This window comes from Schistocerca cancellata, chromosome 8, assembly GCF_023864275.1.
Source record: "Schistocerca cancellata isolate TAMUIC-IGC-003103 chromosome 8, iqSchCanc2.1, whole genome shotgun sequence".
Lineage (NCBI taxonomy): Eukaryota > Metazoa > Arthropoda > Insecta > Orthoptera > Acrididae > Schistocerca > Schistocerca cancellata.
The window spans coordinates 293,262,691-293,287,333 of NC_064633.1; the positions used below are offsets into that span (position 1 = coordinate 293,262,691).

A 24,643-nucleotide genomic window follows, 5' to 3' on the forward strand; every position below is an offset into this window, starting at 1 on the left:
AACTGCCACAGCAGATTGGTGAGAGTATGCATCAGCACCGGTGATGTAATCCTACTTTTAGTGATGCTATCATTCTCATTTATTACTCAGTCAGCCACTGGAGTAACTAAAACGTTTGGCAGGTTGCACTCATATTGATGATTGAATAAGCAGCTACGATGTGGTGGTGCTCTCTCAGTTGCTTCACACCTTTATTGCAAATCACTTTTTCTAACAGTCATGTCACTGGGTCTTATGCTATGTCATTGCTTTTAATATAAGAAAAAATTAGTTCAATTTTATTCAATTTTCATCTGAAGTAACTTCTAGTTTCTTTCAATTAATTGTTATTATTATTGTTATTATTATTATTATTTCTTTCTTTTCTCAGACGTTATGTCTGGTCAAAAATGGAAAGTGACACGGACCTTGATCAAGCGTGACTTCCTTTTAACTGTATGGTCTATGTTATATTGCATTTAGGAACTTTCGGGTAATTGAGCAAGTGTCAATAATTACAGATTTCTGTAGTTGTATATGTAAGTTTGGATGTAGCTGTATTGCATTGATGTACTGGTGGATATTGTGTGGTATGACTCCTGTAGTTGATAGTATAATTGGTATAATGTCAACTTTATCCTGATGCCACATGTCCTTGACTTCCTCAGCCAGTTGGATGTATTTTTCAATTTTTTCTCCAGTTTTCTTTTGTATATTAGTTGTACTGGGTATGGATATTTCAATTAGTTGTGTTAATTTCTTCTTTTTATTGGTGAGTATGATGTCAGGTTTGTTATGTGGTGTTGTTTTATCTGTTATAATGGTTCTGTTCCAGTATAATTTGTATTCATCATTCTCCAGTACATTTTGTGGTGCATACTTGTATGTGGGAACGTGTTGTTTTATTAGTTTATGTTGGCAAGTTGTTGATGTATTATTTTTGCTACATTGTCATGTCTTCTGGGGTATTCTGTATTTGCTAGTATTGTACATCCGCTTGTGATGTGATCTACTGTTTCTATTTGTTGTTTGCAAAGTCTGCATTTATCTGTTGTGGTATTGGGATCTTTAATAATATGCTTGCTGTAATATCTGGTGTTTATTGTTTGATCCTGTATTGCAATCATGAATCCTTTCGTCTCACTGTATATATTGCCTTTTCTTAGCCATGTGTTGGATGCGTCTTGATCGATGTGTGGCTGTGTTAGATGATAAGGGTGCTTGCCATGTAGTGTTTTCTTTTTCCAATTTACTTTCTTCGTATCTGTTGATGTTATGTGATCTAAAGGGTTGTAGAAGTGGTTATGAAATCGCAGTGGTGTAGCCAATGTATTTATATGAGTGATTGCTTTGTGTATTTTGCTAGTTTCTGCTCGTTCTATAAAGAATTTTCTTAAATTGTCTACCTGTCCATAATGTAAGTTTTTTATGTCGATAAATCCCCTTCCTCCTTCCTTTCTGCTTAATGTGAGTCTTTCAGTTGCTGAACGTATGTGATGTATTCTATATTTGTGGCATTGTGATCGTGTAAGTGTATTGAGTGCTTCTAGGTCTATGTTACTCCATTTCACTACTCCAAATGAGTAGGTCAATATTGGTATAGCATAAGTATTTATAGCTTTTGTCTTGTTTCTTGCTGTCAATTCTGTTTTCAGTATTTTTTTTTTAGTCTTTGTCTATATTTTTCTTTTAGTTCTTCTTTAATATTTGTATTATCTATTCCTATTTTTTGTCTGTATCCTAGATATTTATAGGCATCTGTTTTTTCAATCGCTTCTATGCAGTCGCTGTGGTTATCCAATATGTAATCTTCTTGTTTAGTGTGTTTTCCCTTGACTATGCTATTTTTCTTACATTTGTCTGTTCCAAAAGCCATATTTATATCATTGCTGAATACTTCTGTTATCTTCAGTAATTGGTTGAGTTGTTGATTTGTTGCTGCCAGTAGTTTTAGATCATCCATGTATAGCAGATGTGTGATTTTGTGTGGGTATGTTCCAGTAATATTGTATCCATAATTTGTATTATTTAGCATGTTGAATAGTGGGTTCAGAGCAAGGCAGAACCAAAAGGACTTAATGAGTCTCCTTGGTATATTCCACACTTAATCTGTATTGGCTGTGATGTGATATTATTTGAATTTGTTTGGATATTAAGTGTGGTTTTCCAATTTTTCATTACTATGCTTAGGAACTGTATCAATTTAGGATCTACTTTGTATATTTCCAATATTTGTAGTAGCCATGAGTGGGGTACACTATCAAAAGCTTTTTGGTAATCAATGTATGCATAGTGTAGCGACCTTTGTTTAGTTTTAGCTCGATATGTCACCTCTGTATCTATTATCAGTTGCTCTTTACATCCTCGTGCTCCTTTGCAACAGCCTTTTTGTTCTTCATTTATAATTTTGTTCTGTGTTGTATGTGTCATTAATTTCTGTGTAATGACAGAAGTTAATATTTTGTATACTGTTGGTAGGCATGTTATGGGGCGATATTTAGCTGGGTTTGCTGTGTCTGCTTGATCTTTAGGTTTCAGATAAGTTATTCCATGTGTAAGTGTATCAGGGAATGTGTATGGGTCTGCAATGTAACTGTTAAATAATTTAGATATGTTAAATAATTTAGTTAGATGTGAATGTGTTGAGGTGAATTTCTTTAGCCAGAAATTTGCTATTTTATCTTTTCCAGGGGCTTTCCAATTGCGAGTAGAATTAATTGCTTGGGTGACTTCATGTTGCAAAATTATCACTTCAGGCATTTGTGGTATCATCTTGTATGTATCTGTTTCTGCTTGTATCCACCGTGCATGCCTGTTACGTTGTACCGGGTTTGACCATATGTTGCTCCAGAAGTGTTCCATGTCTGTTATGTTTGGTGGATTGTCTATTTTAATGTGTGTGTTATCTATTGTCTGGTAAAATTTCTTTTGGTTTGTGTTGAATGTTTGGTTTTGTTTCCTTCTATTTTCACTTTTTTTGTATGTTCTAAGTCGTTTGGCCAATGCTTGTAATTTCTGCTTCTTTTCATCTAATTGCTCTATCACTTCTTGTTGTGAGATTTTACCTAACCTTTTTCGTTTTTTTTTTTTTTTCTGACATTTCATTTATTATAAATTGTGTTAGCTGTCCGATGTCTTTTCTCAGTTTTTCTATTCTGATCTGTAGCCTGTGTTGCCATGCTGGTTTTGTGGGTTTCTTCTGTGTGTTGGTTGGTTCTGATCTCTGCCTAGTGTGTATATTTAGTGTAGTGAGTGCTCCTATATAAACCAGTAGTTGTAACTCTCCCATAGTTGTGTTTTCATTTATTTTGTTGTGTATGATTGTGTTGATAGTTTTTATTGTTGTTTCGACTTGTGGGTTATTTGGCGGTCTATGCAAGAATGGTCTAATGTCTGTATTTGTGTCTTTGTATTCTATATATGTCAGCTGAAATTTTTCTTCTATATCTAACATGTGTGTCACTTCGTGTTCTATTTGTGCTTGTTCTGGTGGCTGTCTTAAGGTTTCGTTTTCCTCTGACTGTTCAATTGATGTGTGTTGTTCTTTGTTTGTTTGTTCTGGGATGTTTGAGCCCATTACTGTATTTTCTTCTTCTTCTGATTGTACATTATTTTGTTCCAGTATTTGTTGTACTTGTTGTTTGATGTTTTCTAATTCTGACTGGGGTATCCTGTTATTTCTGATTATTACACGGATCTGATCAGCTAGTCGTTGTTCTGTTAAAAATTTTAATTCTGGGTATCTGGTAATAAATGTTGTGTATACTTGTGATCTGCATCCAGTTGTGTTGGTTCCTAGGTTTGTTGCTTGGTAATAACAGAACATGAGGTGTCGATTAACTTCATCTGACCATCTCATCTTCTGTCTTTGTTTTCCTTCTAGGGTGGTTGCAGGAAGCATATCCTGCAAAACACCTCTATTTGGATTTGAATCATTTTCCAGTTGGCTAGCAGTGTCGTTACCATTGTGGGCAGGCATAGGGTTCAAGTTTCGTCCCTGACCATGAAGGCGCTTGTCCGAGGCTTCTTTAGTTCTGTTCTGAACCAAGTAATCACACTAAAAGGGGGGTTAGCCCTATTAATGGTTTGTTCTTTTCGTTGCCTTTTACGGCTGGCAGAACATACCGGAGGCCTATTCTTTTCCCGGGCCTTATTATTATTATTATTATTTTTCTTTCTCTTTACTTTCTCAGACTGTTAAGTCTGGTTAAAAATGGAACGTGATGCGGACCTTGATCAAGCGTGACTTCCTTGTAACTGTATGGTATATGTTATATTGCATTTAGGAACTTTCGGGTAATTGAACATGTATCAATAATTACAGATTTTTGTAGTTGTATATATATGTTTGGATGTAGCTGTATTGCATTGATGTACTGGTGGATATTGTGAGGTATGACTCCTGTAGTTGATAGTATAATTGGTATAATGTCAACTTTATCCTGATGCCACATGTCCTTGACTTCCTCAGCCAGTTGGATGTATTTTTCAATTTTTTCTCCTGTTTTCTTCTGTATATTTGTTGTGTTGGGTATGGATATTTCAATTAGTTGTGTTAATTTCTTCTTTTTATTGGTGAATATGATGTCAGGTTTGTTATGTGGTGTTGTTTTATCTGTTATAATCGTTCTGTTCCAGTACAATTTGTATTCATCATTCTCCAGTACATTTTGTGGTGTGTACTTGTATGTGGGAACGTGTTGTTTTATTAGTTTATGTTTTATGGCAAGTTTTTGATGTATTATTTTTGCTACATTGTCATGTCTTCTGGGGTATTCTGTATTTGCTAGTATTGTACATCCGCTTGTGATGTGATCTACTATTTCTATTTGTTGTTTGCAAAGTCTGCATTTATCTGTTGTGGTATTGGGATCTTTAATAATATGCTTGCTGTAATATCTGGTGTTTATTGTTTGATCCTGTATTGCAATCATGAATCCTTCCGTCTCACTGTACATATTGCCTTTTCTTAGCCATGTGTTGGATGCGTCTTGATCTATGTGTGGCTGTGTTAGATGATACGGGTGCTTGCCATGTAGTGTTTTCTTTTTCCAATTTAATTTCTTTGTATTATTATTATTATTATTATTATTACTATTATTATTATTGGTCAACTGAGTAAAAATAGTCATTAAGTAGATTTCACAGCAATTCCCCACCTTAGAATTTCATTTTAGTGTCATTTTTGAGATAGCAATTGCACTGAGTAATTAAAATTTTACACTGGGTCTTGGTGGGGGGTTGGGGGGGGGGGCAGAATCTGGGCAGTTCCATTATTGTGGTGTGATCTCACAACCACCACACACTGTCAAGTTTTGGAAATGTAAACAGAAACAATTACAATGTGTAGTGATATTTTTAATACAGTTTTCATTTCACTGCATCAGTTACAGTCACAGTCTAGAGCTAATCCCAAATGGTCATGTGTCCCTCCGCTACTTCAGAAATTCATGTCACTTAAGTGGTGTGTGTGCACTAGTCAGTTGTAGGCAATCAGCACAGTAAGATGTGTTGCCTGGGAGTTGTGACAGAATGATAAAAGGAAGCTATTATGTTTGAACATGTGTACCACTTGCTGCCATGTAAAGTAACATCATGACAATTATTGTAAGAAGATCATAAACCACAAGGATCAGAGATGAGCATCATGCCATGTCAATAACAGACAGTTTCAACCTGACATGAAATGCTGCTTTAGTGAATGCAGATCCACCTCAACCAGTTGTTGATCAAAACTTGCAAAGAGAACTGCCTGTGGTGAACATCTAGAGTTAGGTATCTGACAAAAGGCCATTCCTAATAGCCTTTCATAAAACTATATCTTCAATGAGCTTAATGTTACAGAAATTGGACACTCAGTAACCGAAAGCAAGTATTCTGGTCTAAGGAATTTTTGCTCTTTTTCAAATTAGAAAAAGCATCAAGTGCACAAGCAGCCCAATGGAACTTGAAAATATCTGGGTTTGCTGCTGGATTCTAAAATCAACCTGATTCAACACTTCAGTGATACAACTGTCCATCATCTTCAGCAGAATGCTCCTGCTGCTGCTGCTGCTGCTGCTGCTGCTGCTGCTAGAGTCCTGCTGAAAACTGAGGACTTCAAGGACATGGCACTGAGGACTTTGGCCTTGCAACTAACATGTTTCTGGAGGTACATATATTATACCTTTTTGTCTGACCATATGTATGTATGCTCACAATGACTTTTTGGACTACTTCAACTGTCTTCATCCCAGCGTAAGATTTACTATGGACAGTGAAAGTGACGGGATGCTTCCATTCTAGGACATCATGGTTTACAAAAACCCAGATGGTACTCTCAGACATAGGGTTCAGCAAAAGCCAACATACACCAATTGGTATCTGCTTGCCATACACCATACCAACGCAGTAGTGTCCTTACGACTCTTGTAAGCAGAGCATATGCCATTTCCAATGCCAACAGTTAACCCAAGACCCTGCACATTTGATGGCTGTCTTTAGGGAAAGTGGATGGATACTTTGAGAAGCAGCTTCATCAGACTATGGAGTATGGATCATCCCTGGAGGTCCATGAAGAGGAGCATAGGTCTATGGCCTTAATTCCTCATGCTGGGGGCATATCATTTAAGAGTGGAAGAGTTTTAATATTAACTGTGTTTTCCATCCACCTTCCAAGATTAGGGCATTACTCAGCTCCATGAAAGATGATTTGGGGCTTAGGAAGCCAGGCATATAAAAATCCATGTCAATGTGGGAAGGCTTTTATCAGCTGTTCAATTCACACAGTTCAGGACAGGTGCATGGAGCATCACTGCCATATGAGGCTACAACAGCCAGAAAACCAGCACAAGCAGAATATTGCTTAAATGGGGGACATGGGATGAAATTCAAGGAGACTGTGATAGTTGTTAAACTATTTTTGGAATAGTATTTATAAGGAGACAATTGAAATTAGGCTGGCAGACTGATTAATAGAGACACTGTGTTTCCTCTTAGCAGGACATGGAACCCTGTACTGTCCCACATCAAAACAGTATGTTCTTTGGTGCAGCCAGTCTGAGTGTTTGAAAATAGTCTTTGAGTGTGACATGCCTTTGCTGCCAGTGTTCTACTGAGGGTGGTGCCATCCACCCAGTTTTGGAGGGCACCACTCGTTGGGCAGCACATGCACCATGTGTGGTATGGAGGCCTATACAGGACAATGGTTTGCAGACTTGGCATCAGTTTTCAGCAGGACTCAGCAGCAGCAGCAGCAGCAGCATTCTCCTAAAGATGGAGGACAGTTTGTTTCCCAAAATATTGAATAAAGTTGATTTTGGGATCCGACAGCAAACCCAGAAAGTTTTTCAAGACTTATTACACTGGGAAAGCCTACGAAGTCACAGCCCAATGAGACTTTTAACCAGCTATGTGAGTAGTTCAGCACAGAGGTTGTTCTGCGATGTTTTGGGAGTATTTTTCATACCATGACTTGGGCCCACTCATTCAGGTTACTATGGGCATGAAGCAGGATTTTTATTTCAACATCCTTCATGATGAATATACTGTGGACACACCCATCTTCTAGAATGACAACAGCCATGTTCACAGTGCTGCACATATATATTCCTGGTTTGACAAACACTCAGGCATACTATCACACCTCGACTGGCCTGCTAAATCACCCAATCTTAATCCCACAGAAAATCTCTGGGAATATTTGGAACAATAGATGGAATATAGAAATGAGCGTTTGGCATCATTGGCCTGGGGGCCCCTTACGGGGCAGGTCCGGCCACATCGGTGCAAGTCTTATTACATTCAACGCCACATTGAGCGACCTGCGAACCGGATGGGGATGAAATTATGATGAAGACAACACCCAGTCCCTGAGCGGAGAAAATCCCTGACCCAGCCGGGAATTGAACTTGGGCCCTTAGGACGGCAGTTCGTCACACTGACCATTCATCTATTGGGGCAGATGGAACAACAGATGAAATGCAATCAACATGTGGGCAGTTTGGTAACTCGTTAACACCTGTATATGGTACTTGTTCTACCTGGACCCTCTAATTCTATTTCTTCTGGTGTGATGAAGGATTATAAATAATTCTATTCCTTTACAGTGAGATAGACACCAAGTAGCTTTCTGCTTGTATGTGTGGAAGAGAGACGGGGATATTGACGAAGCCTTGGAGGTTACTCAGAACACTATGCTGAGAAACCTTTCGTCTCTGTTTGCTTATTATAGAGTAGTTAATTCAATTTGTTATCTTGGTTGCATCCGTCATGACTGTGAGAAAAACGTTTTTTTCAACATAAGGTATTCATCTGACTGAGCATGTAAGACTTTACGTGCAGTATGTTATAATTAAGGGATTGTCTTTTTTAACAGAATTTAATATTCCTACCAATAAGCAGTTCTGGTAGCAAACTTGTAATGTATTGTACAGTTCTGGTCCAGTGGCAAGCTAAGTTGTCAATTAGGTAACATCACATAATTGTGCAATGATTTTAACTCTCAGTATACTGGAAGAATTACTTTTGTCTTTGGTCATACAACTGTGTACCTGTTATCAGTTTACTGTAAACATAAGGTTGCATCCGTATGCCTCACAAGTTCTAGGATTATTATGTGGTGCTTACCACTTCTTTCATCTCTGGCAATGTCTGTTAATTTTAAAATAGCAGAGTTGCACCATGCTTTGGAGCACATGTTAAGCTGGAGGTCCCACTACAATTGACTAAGTAAGTCATTTCAAAGATCAGAGGAAGGTGAGGGCATAACACCTCCAATAGGTTATGTCAAACCCCACAAATCCCATGTCTGTTCCTGAAAAAAAAATGAACAATTGTTATGGTGCACCTTTCAGGTACAATTACACTACCATTTTAGCGGAGAAGAAAGTTCAAAACAACAATTAAAAAACTAAAAAAATGTACTCATCTGGCTCTCATTGATTTTTGTCGACAATTAATACTTTGAGCCAAACCAATAAGAACCAGATGAGCACAATTTTTTTAGTATTTTAATTGTTATTTTGAACTTTCTTCTCCATAAATGGTTGCACATACTTAGCATTATTGTACCTAAAAAAAGTTCACCAGTACAATCGTTCATTTTTTTAGAAACGGAGGTGGGCTTTGTGGGGTTTGAAATACAAATGTAGTGTGTGGACAGAAAGTTGGAAAGTGTGGGTCTCATGGGGAGCATACCAGAGATAAGTCCCTGCAGTCGCACTATCATCTGCGTCCTCGGTGGCTCAGTCGGATAGAGTGTCTGCGTTGAAAGCAGGAGGTCCCAGTTTTGAGTGCCGGTTGGGGCACACATTTTTCAACTATTGATTATTGATATTTATCAATGCCTGTAAGCAGCAAAAGGTCTAGATTTCACTATAACTTCATTTAATCTATTGGAGGCGTTATGCCCTCACCTTACTCTGACCTCTGAATTGACTTACTTAGCCATTTGTAGAGGGACCTGCAGTTTAACATGTACTCCAATGCATGGTGCAGCTCTACATTTTTAAGATTAACAGACATTGCCAGAAGTGAAAGAAATGGTATGTCCCAGGTAATAATCTCTGAGCTGTGAGCTATTTTTTCTTTGCAGTTGTTGATTTGCATGTAACAAATTGTAATGTATCATTGAAATGAGGAGTAGTGTGATGGATGTTGGTATATTACGGTGTAAAATATTGTGAACTACCTGTAATGAAATTGTGATATTAAAGAATGGATGCTGGATTTGAATCATTTTACTCAGATCTGAGATGAGGAAATTAAAAAGGAAGGGTAAAATATCGTTATGCAGCAGAGTTCTTATTTGTCAAGACTTTTATAGATTTATGATTCTGACATCAGTGGATCACATCATGAATTTAATGGGACTATCATGTTCTACAATAAGAGAGACGAGTTCCATTACAAGGTCCACACCCAGTAAAGCACAGGGCTTTAAACCAAATTTCGAGTTGATGACAGATTTACTTTTTTCTTTTTTGGATTAGCTAACCATGAATGAGTGGCTTCAACCGAATGTAGCATCCCTGGAGAAAGTTGTTGACTGTCTTCCTCACCAAATGCACTTTCAAGGATATGGGTGAACAAAAACTTCACTGACAAACTTTCACAATTTGTTCAAGGATACTTTCTGAGTATTTTTCCATGAGGGACCTATGGTCTCTGGTGGCTCATGAGAGAGTAATAATGTAATTACAACTTATTTAAGAAGAATAAAACTGCAAGAAAGATGATGGCTCTTCTCAATGAATCAGGCTTGCCAGAAACATTGGTAAGGCTTAGAATTTCAACAGCAGTGCCTCCATGACAATATGGCTTTCCTAAGCTACACAAGGAAGGAATTCATCTCAGATCTATAGTCAGTAATATTGGCACAATTACATACTGGTTGGCAAAGTACCTGAAATGAATTCTCAGTAAATTTTTGAACTGTAAATATGACCTTCTCAGTCATTAAAATTACTTTCTCAATGCCAACCAGCATGGATTTTGAAAACATCAATAATGTGAAACACAACTCACACTTTTCTCATATTATATACTGAAAGCTTCGGAACAAGGCAACAAGGTGGATGTAAAAGTAGTATTTCTTGATTTCCAAACAGGATTTGACTGAGTGCCACACCTATGCTTACCAGTGCCACACTTATGCTTATTGTGAAAAGTATGATCATATGGGGTACCAAGCAAAATTTGTGACTGGATTGAGGACTTTTTGGTATGGGGGAAATAGCATATTCTCTTGGATGGAGAATCACTGTTAGATGCAGAAGTAACTTCGGGTGTGCCCCAAGGAAGTGTGTTGGATCCTTGCTGTTTATATTGTGTATTAATGACCTTGCAGACAATATTAATAGTAAAATCAGGCTTTATGAAGATGATGCAGTCTTCTATAATGAATTACTATCTCAAAGAAACTGCATAAATATTCAGTAAGATCTTGATACAATTTCAATGTGGTGCAGAGACTGGCAACTTCCTCTAAATGTTCAGAAATGTAGAATTGTGCGCTTCACAAAACAAAAAACATAGTATCCTATAGCTACTTTAATATCTATGAGACATGAGCAGATTCAGCCAACTCATACAAATACCTCAGTGTAACACTTCGTAGGGATATTAAATGGAGTGATCACAGAGGTTCAGTCGTGGGTAAAGCAGGTGGCAGACTTCTGTTTATTGGTAGAATACTGGGGAAGTGTAATCAGTCTACAAAGGAGATTGCTTACAAATCACTCAAATGACTGGTTCTAGAATATTGCTCAAGTGTATGAGACCTGTACCAGATAGGACTAACAGGGGATATTGAAAATATACAGAGAAGGGTAGCAAGAATGGTCACATGTTTGTTACTTAATGGAAGAGTGTCACAGAGATACTGAAGGAACTGAACTGGAAGATTCTTGAAGATAGATGTAAACTATCCTGAGAAAGTCTATTCACAAAGTTTCAAGAGCCAGCCTTAAACGATTACTCTAGAAACATACTATAACCTCCTCTGTATTGCTCACATATGGATCCTGAGGTAAGATTAGAATAATTACTACATGCACAGAGGCACTGAAACAAGGCTTCTTCCTGCACTCCTTACATGACTGGAACAAGAAGAAACCCTGATAACTGGCACAATAGGGCATAACCTCATGCAAGTACCTCACAATGGTTTGCAGAGTATAGGTTTAGGTGTATATGTAGATCACATCTGCAACTCCACTGACTTTATACACTGCCTCAGTCCATTACGGCTTGAGGATATGTATTATTGTGGTCAGTTTCAATAGAGTCTCCCTCTTTATGAGAGTTCCACTTTCATAATTCCTTGGAACTAAGTGTGCAAAAGCCTAATGATTGTTTCACAGAAGTTTTTAGGAACATTTTGTCATCAACTTATCACCTCTTTGACAGGAAATATTATGAACAAACCAATGGCATGATATTGGGTAGTACATTACCACCTGTCATGGCAAACCTATACTTGAAATACTTTGAAACAAAGGCACTAGAAGCCCCAAAGTTGAAACCAACATGTTTCTAATGGTGTGTGACTGATATGTTTGTGGTGTGGCATTTCTTAACTTGCTAAAAGCAGCTGTCTATGACTAAACTGACTGGGTCTGTGCAGCACATGTAAGTGATAGGAAGCCAGATAAACCTATTTAAATTTCTGACTCACACATGATTATGGGAACTAACTAAAAATTCCACATTAACATGTCTTAACACACCTCCACTTCATAACAGGTTGGTGTACCATGTATGTTATGAAGTAGCACCGAAATTTACAAGGCACAAATTCATAATACAATAACATAAATATCCTAAGTGCAAGATTAATAGTGTATTATTTGTAGTGGTGTTGATGCAGCATGCTTTAAATTTAAAGAAACTTATATCTAACATAAATTATGAATTGCGACATATTAATTAAATGCCAAATAAAACTATAAATTTATTAAAATCGACTGTGAGTCCTGCACACCAGTACCACACTGCTACCCTTAATCACTGGAAACTGCCAGAGGTTTCATGCACTGTAAAGCCAGCCACCACCTTTCTAGCCAAAGAGAGCTTCAGTTCGGTCCAAGACTCGCAACAGCACCACCTTGCACACATGGCTCACAATACCTACCTATCAGTGGTACTGTGCACACTTCTATGCTGTCTACAGCATGGTAAGACATTCAAGGCTCTATTACTCTTATCTGTTGAAGTTAAGAAATGCTATTGGTTTTATATAGACAATGAACACTAGGACTTAGCTGTAAGTGTCCACTTTGCCTTGCCATGATTTTTTTAAAAAATGTGAGTTCTCAGTTCTCATTGGCACATGGCACTTTATGATAGTAGACATCCCTTTTAAAAATCATCATAATTTTGTACTGTTTTAATTTATTGTACAAATCACCTGAAGATGCATCTCTACTGATGTGAAACCAGTCGTGACTTTTTAATAAAAGTATTTTAACAGCCAGTGTGGAAGATTTTATTCACTATGTGGAATTTTGGCTGCAATTGTCTGACCTCTAAAGTAATATGTTTTGAAGAAAGCCACTTTCCAGAATATTGAAATATGCCATAGATAAGCCACTTTTCAGGTAGGAATAAATTGCTGTAATGGGAAATTATCATCCTATCCCAATTCTCCCAATTATATCTAAAATATGTGAAAAAGTTGTTACCCAAATCCAAAACTTAATTGCAAAATATTTCATTATCCTAAACAATCAATTTAGCTTTCATCAAGAGAAAATACTATAGATGCAGTAATCAGCTTTGTTGTGAAAATAAGCTCATAACTAAACGAGAGCAATAAGGTGGCAAGAACCTTCCACAACTTCACAAAGCCGTTATTAGTTCGAGAAACCGTGCCTTTCTTATTTGCAAAACTTGTACTGTAATGGCTTAGATCCTACTCATAGGGCAGAAAGCAAAGAGTCAGCATTACTTAAAATGGGGCAAATTATTATTCTTATTGAAAATAATCTCTCAGCACGTCGTTGTCCCACAAGGCTCCACAACAGGCCTGTTCATATTACATTTCATTACATTTCTGATCTCTTAATGATTTAGCATTAAATATCAGTTCTCCATCAGTTCTGTCTGCAGATGATACTTCTGTGTTAACTGAAAATCTGGACGCAGAAAAAATTCCCAAATCACTGATCAGTATCGTCAGTGCCTTGGGCCTTGGAAACTTGATTTCGGCAAAATGGGTTGAATGTAGAAATATCTATGACTCACATGATGTTATTCACAAGAACCAGTATGTAAAAGAAATCAACTCATTCACATTCTTAGTATCAAACTTGGATAAAAATTTGAGCTGGTAAGTGCACATTGTGTACCTACCTAACCAAGTGAGCACCTATTGCAACTGACATGAACACACAAAAAGTAGCATATACAAGTCACTTTGAATCTAAGGTATGGTATTTATCTTTTGGTGGTGGTGGTGGGGGGGGGGGGGGGGAGGGACTGAGCTAACATAGTACAAATACTACAGATACAGAAAAATATTTGAACTATGTGCACTGCACATCATAGAGAACCATGTCACCCATTATTTGGAAAACTTCAAGTATTACCTGTCTCATCCTTATATATTTATACCATTACTTACAAAACTTTAAGTACTGACTCTCTCTTCCCTATATATTTATGAGATTATTGTCTTTTTACACATCAGACAGGAGCTAATTGAGGGAAACCATTTTATCTAGGCAAATGACACAACAAACAAAGATTCAAAGAAAACTTTATGTTTCACACCCACGACCTACAGCTCTTTGCCCAGAAGATCTCAATGCAGGGGCACAGAAATTTATGATAAATTAAAAGTGAACAAATTAATGCAGATGATTTTAGATCCAATGAAAAGATAGCTAATGAGGCACTGATAATGAAATGATATTACTTAGTGGATGAATTCATCCAGGATGAAATGGTAATTGAGACCGATACCACTTGTTACATATCCCACTAAATATCTATAGCTGTACACAGAAATATCGTTTTAGTGTGATATTATTATTTATTGGTGTAAAAATTTATTGTAAGTTCAATGTGAATTTTTGACATGTGCCCTGTAAATAAATGATATCGATTGTAAATGTGTATTATAGACATGGTGAAGAATGACAAAAAATGGCAATATTTAGCCAAACTAATCTTCATCATGAAGTTTCCTGTGTTATACAATTCAAATGAGTTAGAAAAATACGGGAAAATCAGTTAACAATATGTGCATTTTATTAAATATATTTTTCCACACATATTTACACAAGACTTTAAAAAAATAAGAAATGAGCCTTCCCTAATCCTACAGCAAAGCAGTTAATTATGGAATACAGACACTGAAAAGTACAATTGATACAGCTCCCAAAAACATTCTCAATAAATAACAAAATACAAGTTGGAACATGCTCAAAAACATTTCAGGTTATTAAAAAAAATCAACTTGTTATGGGTAAAATTACGTCACAGTACTGCCCATAATGAAAGAGGAATTTATCACTTAGCAAATAAAAGCATTGCAAAAGGTCATTTTCAGTCAAGGTCAGTTAATTCTGATCCCACACACTGATTTCAAACTTGATAATGATGACTAGAATCATGAATAACATGGATGTTGTTACAATAAATAAAGATACATGGCCATAATACAACCACTTTACCTCAAGACTGTGATTTGACCATGGAAAGTTTAGCATTTAGAACAGAAACCTGAACTGCACTGTACTGTGTTGTTCCACCAGTACATCACTCAGACTCTTTGTATTTATTTCCACTGTTTCTTACCTTCCAGAACTTTTCAAAGCAAGCTCTTGTGTGACAATATTGTCATTTTATTGATGGCAATCAGCCTTTCCCATTCTCAGATGAATCTTTACCAGTTTCTGGGTTGTTCCTACACCATATCATTCATTGCTGTGCTCTTACATTTTGAATGATATCAAAATAGTTCTGTAGTTAACTAGCCAACAAGGACCAAATTTGCTTGGTCTTTACTTTCATTTGTTTTCTGAGAACATTCCAGATCAGTTGGGAACATTGTAAAAAAGGACATTCAAAAAACTCTTAAAAATATTGATATTTCATGCTAAAAAGTGCTACTGAGCACTTAAAAATACTGCCTCAAGCTGTGCTGCATGCAGTGTAGTATAGTGGTTACCACAGTTGGCTGGCATGAAGTGAGCTGCCAGTAAAAACCTGACAACTTGCAATTATTTGTCAAGTATTTATCAGTTCTTGAAGATTCTCAAAATTTCGTAAGTTTGTATGCTTTATATTTTGGAATATTTTATGTTTGTATAAATAAATAGTTGCGCTCTCTATCCAGGAGTTCAGTTCTGTTCTGTTCTAACTTTACGTTATTGTTTATCCAAAAAATGTTTTTAGTGTTACGTGTTGTATTTCATTGATGACCCTGCCTGTGGCTTTGGACTTGATTCTGATTATGACATTACATTGTTGGGTCAAGACAATGGGTACTTTAAAACCTCTACATCACCATGGTCCTAATTAGGCAATATAACAGCTATCACCTACACATGCAGAAACCAGAATATAGCAAGCATATCATTTCCACAGTCCATATAAGGTATTGGAAACCAATGGATACCAAAACAGCAACAAGGTAGCTGCACATCAGCCATCCATCACTATTTTCCAGAGATGCTAGTCAGGACCCAATGAAATGGCTCAAAGGATTTGACCAAGGAGCCAAATACAACAGGTGGGGTGACATGACGTGTATGGTATATGTATAGTCTTCACTGGATGGCACAGCCTTGCAGAAGTTCTAGAACACTGAAAATAATCTGAGTAGTTGGGATAAAATTTCAGGGCAAATTGAAGAAAACATCTAGCAACAATCAACAGAAAATCCACTTAGCAGAAGAACAACTGAAGAATAGGGCCCAGTGTCACAGGAAAATGACACTGTCCTATATGCAGAAAGTTTTAGGCCTGTGTCACATTGTGAACCTGAACACAACTGAAGCTAACAAAATCTCACACTTGACGAAACTCATCACAGAAGACGTGTCAAGTTCTTCTGGTAAAAGATGTCATGGGACTACATCAGAGATGCCAGTGCATTAAGGAAATAAAATGCAACAGAAAAAGGAGTTGAACAAAACAGGCTGCATGACTCCTGTGGCACCCGTGGAAGACCACCATGACCTCACCTCTCTCATATCCAGGCTGCAAGTGCAGAGATACAACATTTTATGGCAACCCTAAGTGCCAGACTGTGTAAGCAAGAGTGACTGTGTAAGCAAGAGACAGCAGCCATGAGTGTCAACTCCATGTGGCAAGAGGTAGTAGAGAATATTGAAGAACAGGTGTATGGATCTCTAGCACAAATCTCTGCCACCAGTCAAATAGGACCAAGAAGAAAGGACTTAGTCAATTTAGACTTATGCTGCAGCTGTCGAAGGACAACCCTGCACCTGACGAATGCAGATACAATCAACTCCTCTGCCAAGTATAATGCCCATCAGAACAACAGACATTTGAAGTACAGAGGACAAGACACTGGTATGTTTCCACTGTGGACACTCTGGGGACATGCACACTACTGCAGAGTAAGAAGGCAAGTTTTTGATGACTACCATGCCACCAGACATCAACTATCGGATCAATTCTGTTCATGCCAGTCAAACTTCAAACGGTTAAGATCAACTTCTAGAATGAAGCCCATTACCATACCCTGGGCAAGGCTGTATCTGTTCCCCATTGCCATACAGAGGTACTAGCCATTCGCCTAGCTGCCGAATTCACAAAAACTAAACAAGGTGATCATCTACGCAGGTGATCATCTATGTAATTGAATAATATTGAGGTGGAAGCACTTCCAACTGTGCTAATGAAGTTTTTTCACTCGTGTAACACATTGTTAGTGTTCCTCTAGTGAATTTCTTGCAAGTGCAGAACAGATATACTTGATCCATTTTGCCAATGACAAAATGTCTGTGTTATTTGTTGTACTCTTCAATGGAATTATAATGGAATACTTCATCTACCAAATTGCAATCTCTAGTTCTTGTGCTTTGGACTTCTCATACACTAATGTTTTGCTCATGTACTTATGATCATTGTCTTTTGTGAACTACACTTACTGACACTCTGCTTCATTTCCTAACCTTGTTTCTTCAGAAGTTTCTCTCTGCCTGCTTGCTGAGTACCCCACTTCTACATCTACATCTACAGTGATTACTCTGCTATTCACAATTAAGTGCCTGGCAGAGGGTTCAATGAACCACCTTCAAGCCGTCTCTCTACCGTTCCACTCTCCAACAGTGTGTGGGAAAAACAAGCAATTGAATTTTTTTGTGTGAGCCCTGATTTCTCTTATTTTATTGTGTTGATCATTTCTCCCTATGTAGGTGGGTGCCAACAGAATGTTTTTGCAATCGGAGGGGAAAACTGGTGATTGAAATTTCATGAGAAGATCCCGTCACAACGAAAAAACCGGTGTTTTAATGATCGCCACTCCAATTCGCGTATCATGTCTGTGGCACTATCTCCCCTATTTTGTGATAATAGTAAACGAGTTGCCCTTCTTTGAACTTTTTCAATATCATCCCTCAGTCCCACCTGATTCGGATCCCACACCGCACAGCAATACTCCAGAATAGGGCAGACAAGTGTAGTGTAAACAATCTCTTTAGTAGATCTGTTGCACCTTCTAAGTGTTCTGCCAATGAATCACAGACTTTGGTTTGCTCTACCCACAACATTATCTATGTGATCGTTCCAGTTTAGTTTATTTGTGATTGTGATCCGTAAGGATTTAGTTGAATTTATAGCTTTCAGGTTTGTGTAATCATGTAATTGAAATTTAGTGCATTTTTTTTTTTTTTTTAGTACTTTTGCGTATAACTTCACTTTTCTTTATTCAGGGTCAACTGCCACTTCTCGCATCACACAGATATCTTATCTAAATCATTTTGCAATTCATTTTGGTCATCTGATGACTTTACAAGATGGTAAATGACAGCATCAGCAGCAAATAATCTAAGAGGGCTACTCAGTTCGTCTCCTATGTCGTTAATATGGATCAGGAACAATAGAGTGCCTATAACACTTTCTTGGGGAACACTGGACATTACTTCTGTTTTACTCGATGACTTTCCATCTATTACTATGTACCGTGATCTTTCTGACAGGAAACCATGAATCCAGTTGTATAACTGAGGCAATGTTCCATAGGCACACAGTTTGGTTAGAAGACACTTGTGAGGAACGGTGTCGAAAGCCCTCTGAAAATCTATAAATACGGAGTCAGTTTGACATCCCCTGACAAAAGCACTCGTTATTCCTGAGTATAAAGAGCTAGTTGTGTTCTGCAAGAAAGATATTTTCTGAATCCGTGCTGACTAAGTGTCAGTAAATTGTTTTCTTCAAGGTACTTCATAATGTTCAAATACAGTACATGTTCCAAAACCCTACTGAAAATCAACGTTAGTGATATGGGCCTGTAATTATGCGGATTGCTCCTATTTCCCTTTATGGGTATTGATGTCAACTTGAGCAACTTTCCAGTCTTTAGGTACAGTACTTTCTGTGAGTGAGTGGTTGTAGATAATTCCTAAATATGGAGCTATTGCATCTGCATACTCTGAAAGGAACCTCACTGGTATACCATCTGGACCAGAAGCCTTGCCTTTATTAAGTGATTTAAGCGGCTTGGCTACACCAAGGATATCTACTCCTATGTTTCTCATCTTCACAGTTGTTCTTGATTTGAATTCGGGAATATTTACTTCATCTTCTTCTTACTTGATCCACTTCTTTAATTTCTTCTTCTTGTTCATCTGTTGTGTTTCCTCTCAAGCTATTCATTCTCTTCCTCTGTGCAGTTATACGTGTTTCTTGCTCCACATCTATTTCATCCCTTCACTGTTCTTTCTGTTTCCTTCTTTTCATTGGCAGGATCTCCCCCTCTTTCACATTTTGGGATCCTGCTAAATTTTAATAGTACTTAACTCACTACAGCACCACTTAATACATTATTCACTACCACATGGAACTCACTTTCATTTAAATTTATATCACTTCCATCTTTCCTTGATCCACTCTAATTAGTTTCCACAACTGTACTGATGCACCTCGCATTCATCTATATTTAACCTTCTGAGCTGAAACATATCCCCTCCATAACGGGACAATGGAATATTTGAGAACATTCTCCAAGATCCTGGAACAATCTATAACATTCTCAAACTGTCTGGAAGATTCTACAACATTCTTGGAATTTCTATTGCTTGAAGAACTTTTCAGGCAGAAAAATTTTCAAAAACACTGATATGGTTGTCCAAGAACTTAGATGGTGATTACTTGACCAATCTGGCATGAAGAAATGGGTTTTCTCAGAAAAAGTGTCATTCGAGAAAAAAGGACATGATGTGGTAGCACTGTACCTGGAAATCAATGTTCAATCTTAGAAAACAGAACTTAAACTCTTTCATCTATGATACAACAAACATTCTAGCCAATCTCAGCCACTTTGACATTTGTTTTACATTTGCTTCACCAATTCCATAAGAAGTCTATTGATGTGGTGCCATCTTTTGACACTCATTTCTTCAAACCAAAACCCAGCTATTCCAAACTGAAATCTTCTTAAGGGGACAGAGGGATACCACACCATATAACCCCCATAGGCTGTGGGGGTAAGTTGCAGAGTTAAAGTGGCATGCATGGTTTATTGGTGTCACTGCTAGGGAGGGATATGTGCCCCATAATATTTTTTGGAAAGCAGTTTCACATTTTTTAGTCTTAGTTGACAAAAACTGACACCCTGAACAAATATGTCCAATTTTAACTAATTAAACATATTAAAAGCTCTTTTGCAGTAAGGAGGCAAAAAGATAACAATCGAATGGCACATGACGATAACCCAAAGGAAAGTATGATTTCCTGAGTGGTTGTCTGAGGGCATGGATCTACATGAATTTCTATTGCTTGAAGAACTTTTCAGGCAGAAAAATTTTCAAAAGCACTGATATGGTTGTCCAAGAACTTAGATGGTGATTACTTGACCAATCTGGCATGAAGAAATGGGTTTTCTCAGAAAAAGTGTCATTCGAGAAAAAAGGACATGATGTGGTAGCACTGTACCTGGAAATCAATGTTCAATCTTAGAAAACAGAACTTAAACTCTTTCATCTATGATACAACATACAATGTTTGAAAGACACAAAAGATGTTTTGGTTTATTTGAAAAAATAAGTTTGAGAATTATTTGCTACTTCTGAAGTTTTGGTAGCTGTGAAGCAGAATGCAATTTTACTGCTCTACAACAACTGCAGAACTGCCTGCACTAGACAGTGACACAGCAGAAGTTCAATCTCACAGCAGCTGGCAGAGAGCACAAGTTGCTGCTGCATCAAATATATATATAAGAAATGTTGCTAGAATATTTATATCCGATTTCGACAAAAAAGGAGAAATGTATTTGTATCACCACAGGATGAACTTTGTGGGCTTATTTTACCTTACACCCTTGACATAGTATTTAATTATCCTTCCTGACTTTTTAACTTCTTACATTTTTATTTCTACTTTTCATAGTTTTCCATTCATGTTTTTAAATGTATTTTTAATGGCTGACAAATAAACTAAATAAATACATGTATATAATACTCCATTTACACTCCTGGAAATTGAAATAAGAACACCGTGAATTCATTGTCCCAGGAAGGGGAAACTTTATTGACACATTCCTGGGGTCAGATACATCACATGATCACACTGACAGAACCACAGGCACATAGACACAGGCAACAGAGCATGCACAATGTCGGCACTAGTACAGTGTATATCCACCTTTCGCAGCAATGCAGGCTGCTATTCTCCCATGGAGACGATCGTAGAGATGCTGGATGTAGTCCTGTGGAACGGCTTGCCATGCCATTTCCACCTGGCGCCTCAGTTGGACCAGCGTTCGTGCTGGACGTGCAGACCGCGTGAGACGACGCTTCATCCAGTCCCAAACATGCTCAATGGGGGACAGATCCGGAGATCTTGCTGGCCAGGGTAGTTGACTTACACCTTCTAGAGCACGTTGGATGGCACGGGATACATGCGGACGTGCATTGTCCTGTTGGAACAGCAAGTTCCCTTGCCGGTCTAGGAATGGTAGAACGATGGGTTCGATGACGGTTTGGATGTACCGTGCACTATTCAGTGTCCCCTCGACGATCACCAGTGGTGTACGGCCATTGTAGGAGATCGCTCCCCACACCATGATGCCGGGTGTTGGCCCTGTGTGCCTCGGTCGTATGCAGTCCTGATTGTGGCGCTCACCTGCACGGCACCAAACACGCATACGACCATCATTGGCACCAAGGCAGAAGTGACTCTCATCGCTGAAGACGACACGTCTCCATTCGTCCCTCCATTCACGCCTGCCGCGACACCACTGGAGGCGGGCTGCACGATGTTGGGGCGTGAGCGGAAGACGGCCTAATGGTGTGCGGGACCGTAGCCCAGCTTCATGGAGACGGTTGCGAATGGTCCTCGCCGATACCCCAGGAGCAACAGTGTCCCTAATTTGCTGGGAAGTGGCGGTGCGGTCCCCTACGGCACTGCGTAGGATCCTACGGTCTTGGCGTGAATCCGTGCGTCGCTGCGGTCTGGTCCCAGGTCGACGGGCACGTGCACCTTCCGCCGACCACTGGCGACAACATCGATGTACTGTGGAGACCTCACGCCCCACGTGTTGAGCAATTCGGCGGTACGTCCACCCGGCCTCCCGCATGCCCACTATACGCCCTCGCTCAAAGTCCGTCAACTGCACATACGGTTCCCGTCCACGCTGTCGCGGCATGCTACCAGTGTTAAAGACTGCGATGGAGCTCCGTATGCCACAGTAAACTGGCTGACACTGACGGCGGCGGTGCACAAATGCTGCGCAGCTAGCGCCATTCGACGGCCAACACCGCGGTTCCTGGTGTGTCCGCTGTGCCGTGCGTGTGATCATTGCTTGTACAGCCTTCTCGCAGTGTCCGGAGCAAGTATGGTGGGTCTGACACACCGGTGTCAATGTGTTCTTTTTTCCATTTCCAGGAGTGTATTTACATTTCCAATAAGAATCAAGCAGAATTTAATTTGAAAAACTATTCAATTTGAAATAGTTTCCATAGTCGTCTAGCGCATAACACACAATAATCATACACATAATGTCAATAAATTTAAATATTAATATCATATAATTTTTTACACTCTGTAATCATAAAATACTTTTTAATCCAGGGTCAAATCGGCATACTTAAGGAGTTTTTAGCACCAATAAAATGTATGGTGTGAAGCATCCAGAATTCCCCAAAAAGTGGTTTTAGGTCCTAATTTTTTCAATTTTTTTCAATGGGGCCTCTTGTTTAGATGCTCTTGTGATCTATACCCTATCTACTGAGTCCCTTCACTACAATAATTTAGTGCTGGTGATACCCGTGGTGGCATGCATGGACAAATCATGTTTACATTTATTATATAATGAAAGAATTAGTACAGGCTCTATGGTGATCAGTCCTAAAGCCATTTAAGTAAATTATATAAAAACATTGGTTCATTTCTATTGCCCTCATTTATTAATATTCATAAGACCCTTTCAGGGCAGCTAAGTAACTAATAGCATAACAAAAATTAATGCAACAATGGAAAATATTGGTGAAATACAAACTTGCATATGAGAAAATACAACAACCTAGCACATGAGAAAGTACTGAATGTTATATAAGCATATGCACAAGAATTTCACATCTGAGTAACTCGCATAAGATGAGATGTTTTCCTGTCTCTTTCCTATCTTTTTTAAAAAACAATAAAAAAATATATACAGAAATTTCCAAAGTTTTCTCTTATTGTTGCAACTCAAAGGTACTCTTTAAAGCTGAATCTGAAGATGCTTTGATGTGAGAATGTGTGATAAACTGAAATATTATTTCAATTATTTCATGTAAAACTAATGATGTTCCCCACTTAAATTACAGTTATTTGCAGTAGCTTTGAATCTCAGAATTTTCAGTCTGGCATCAATCATAGCCTAGCTTCCATGGTGATGAGAACAGCAAGATATAATAGGAGACTGAAATCATAATTTGACATATAATTATTTGCAACAAATCTGGATCTCAGCAGGCAAATTTGTTTTTATTTTCTCAGTACGTTCAAACATACTTACTTGAAATTATTAATTTTTTCACCTTCCTTGGCAGACATAAAATCAATTACAGTGCATAAGAAGAAGAGACCCTTGCAAGCAAGATTTTTAAGAATACAAAAGTAATGCACTTACTCCGTCTTGTGAGTTTTCACATGAGGTCGGAGCTTAATACCAAGTTCCGCACATTTTTTTAGCATGTTCTGACAGTTGTTTAGAACTATTTGCTTATCCACAAGGAATGCCGGTGTGGGGACATCTGACAGCCGCTTCCCAACATAGCTTTTGGCAAGAGTCCGTACACCAACTGTTTAGGATAAAAGGTAAAAAGAAATATACAATTGAAGTAGTGCTTAACGTATACAACAATACTCATTGTGTAAGAAAATATGTATTTGTAAGGCATGTAATCATCCATGTAAAATGGAAATGCATGAATTACTGGAACAAATTTCTAACAAGCTTAATAAAATATCATATAGAACAGTATTAGTAGCATAAAAACATTTTTATTCTTAAGTGGTGACCAATTTGACCTGATGTGGATCACCTTTGGACAACACTCTGTAATTTAGAGTAGAAAAGAAAACAGTGAAAATGTAATAAACACAAGTTAAAAATAAATTATGATGATGTCATACCCAGTGATGATGTGAGGAGATGATGACATGCAACAGAAACTGTGGAAACCATCCACTAAAGTCAATTGCTGAGCATTTGATGGTGTCATGGAGTTAAATAGCAAATTCCCTGTGCCTTCCCACATTGTCTTTAGCCAACAGGACACAACAGATTTGCTACACGTCAGACAGTATGAAAATAAACCTTAATAATATGCTGGGTATTATCATAAGTTAAATACTATGCTGGGTATCATCGTAAGTTACATCTAAATAACGATTCATATGTTATGTAGTCATCTGTGTTATGTAACCAGTGGCATCCTACAGCCATCTTTGATGTACCCAAAATCCTGCAGAGGGCAGTCCATTAATGTGTTAACTGATGCCA

At 38.0% G+C, this 24,643-nt stretch overlaps 1 protein-coding gene across 5 annotated transcripts in view; it reads right to left on the bottom strand.

Moving 5' to 3' along the window:
• Window positions 1-24,643, bottom strand: part of LOC126095236 (D-threo-3-hydroxyaspartate dehydratase-like) — a 371,140-nt gene that overhangs the window by 62,685 nt on the left and 283,812 nt on the right. For 4 of the 5 annotated variants that reach the window (XM_049909989.1, XM_049909988.1, XM_049909986.1 and 1 more), the window contains exon 2: window positions 23,768-23,939. In XM_049909989.1, coding sequence (XP_049765946.1) covers window positions 23,768-23,939 — 172 coding nt within the window. Of the gene's footprint in view, window positions 1-23,767; window positions 23,940-24,643 lie in introns of those variants that run through there. The other variant, XM_049909990.1, reaches the window with a different exon arrangement.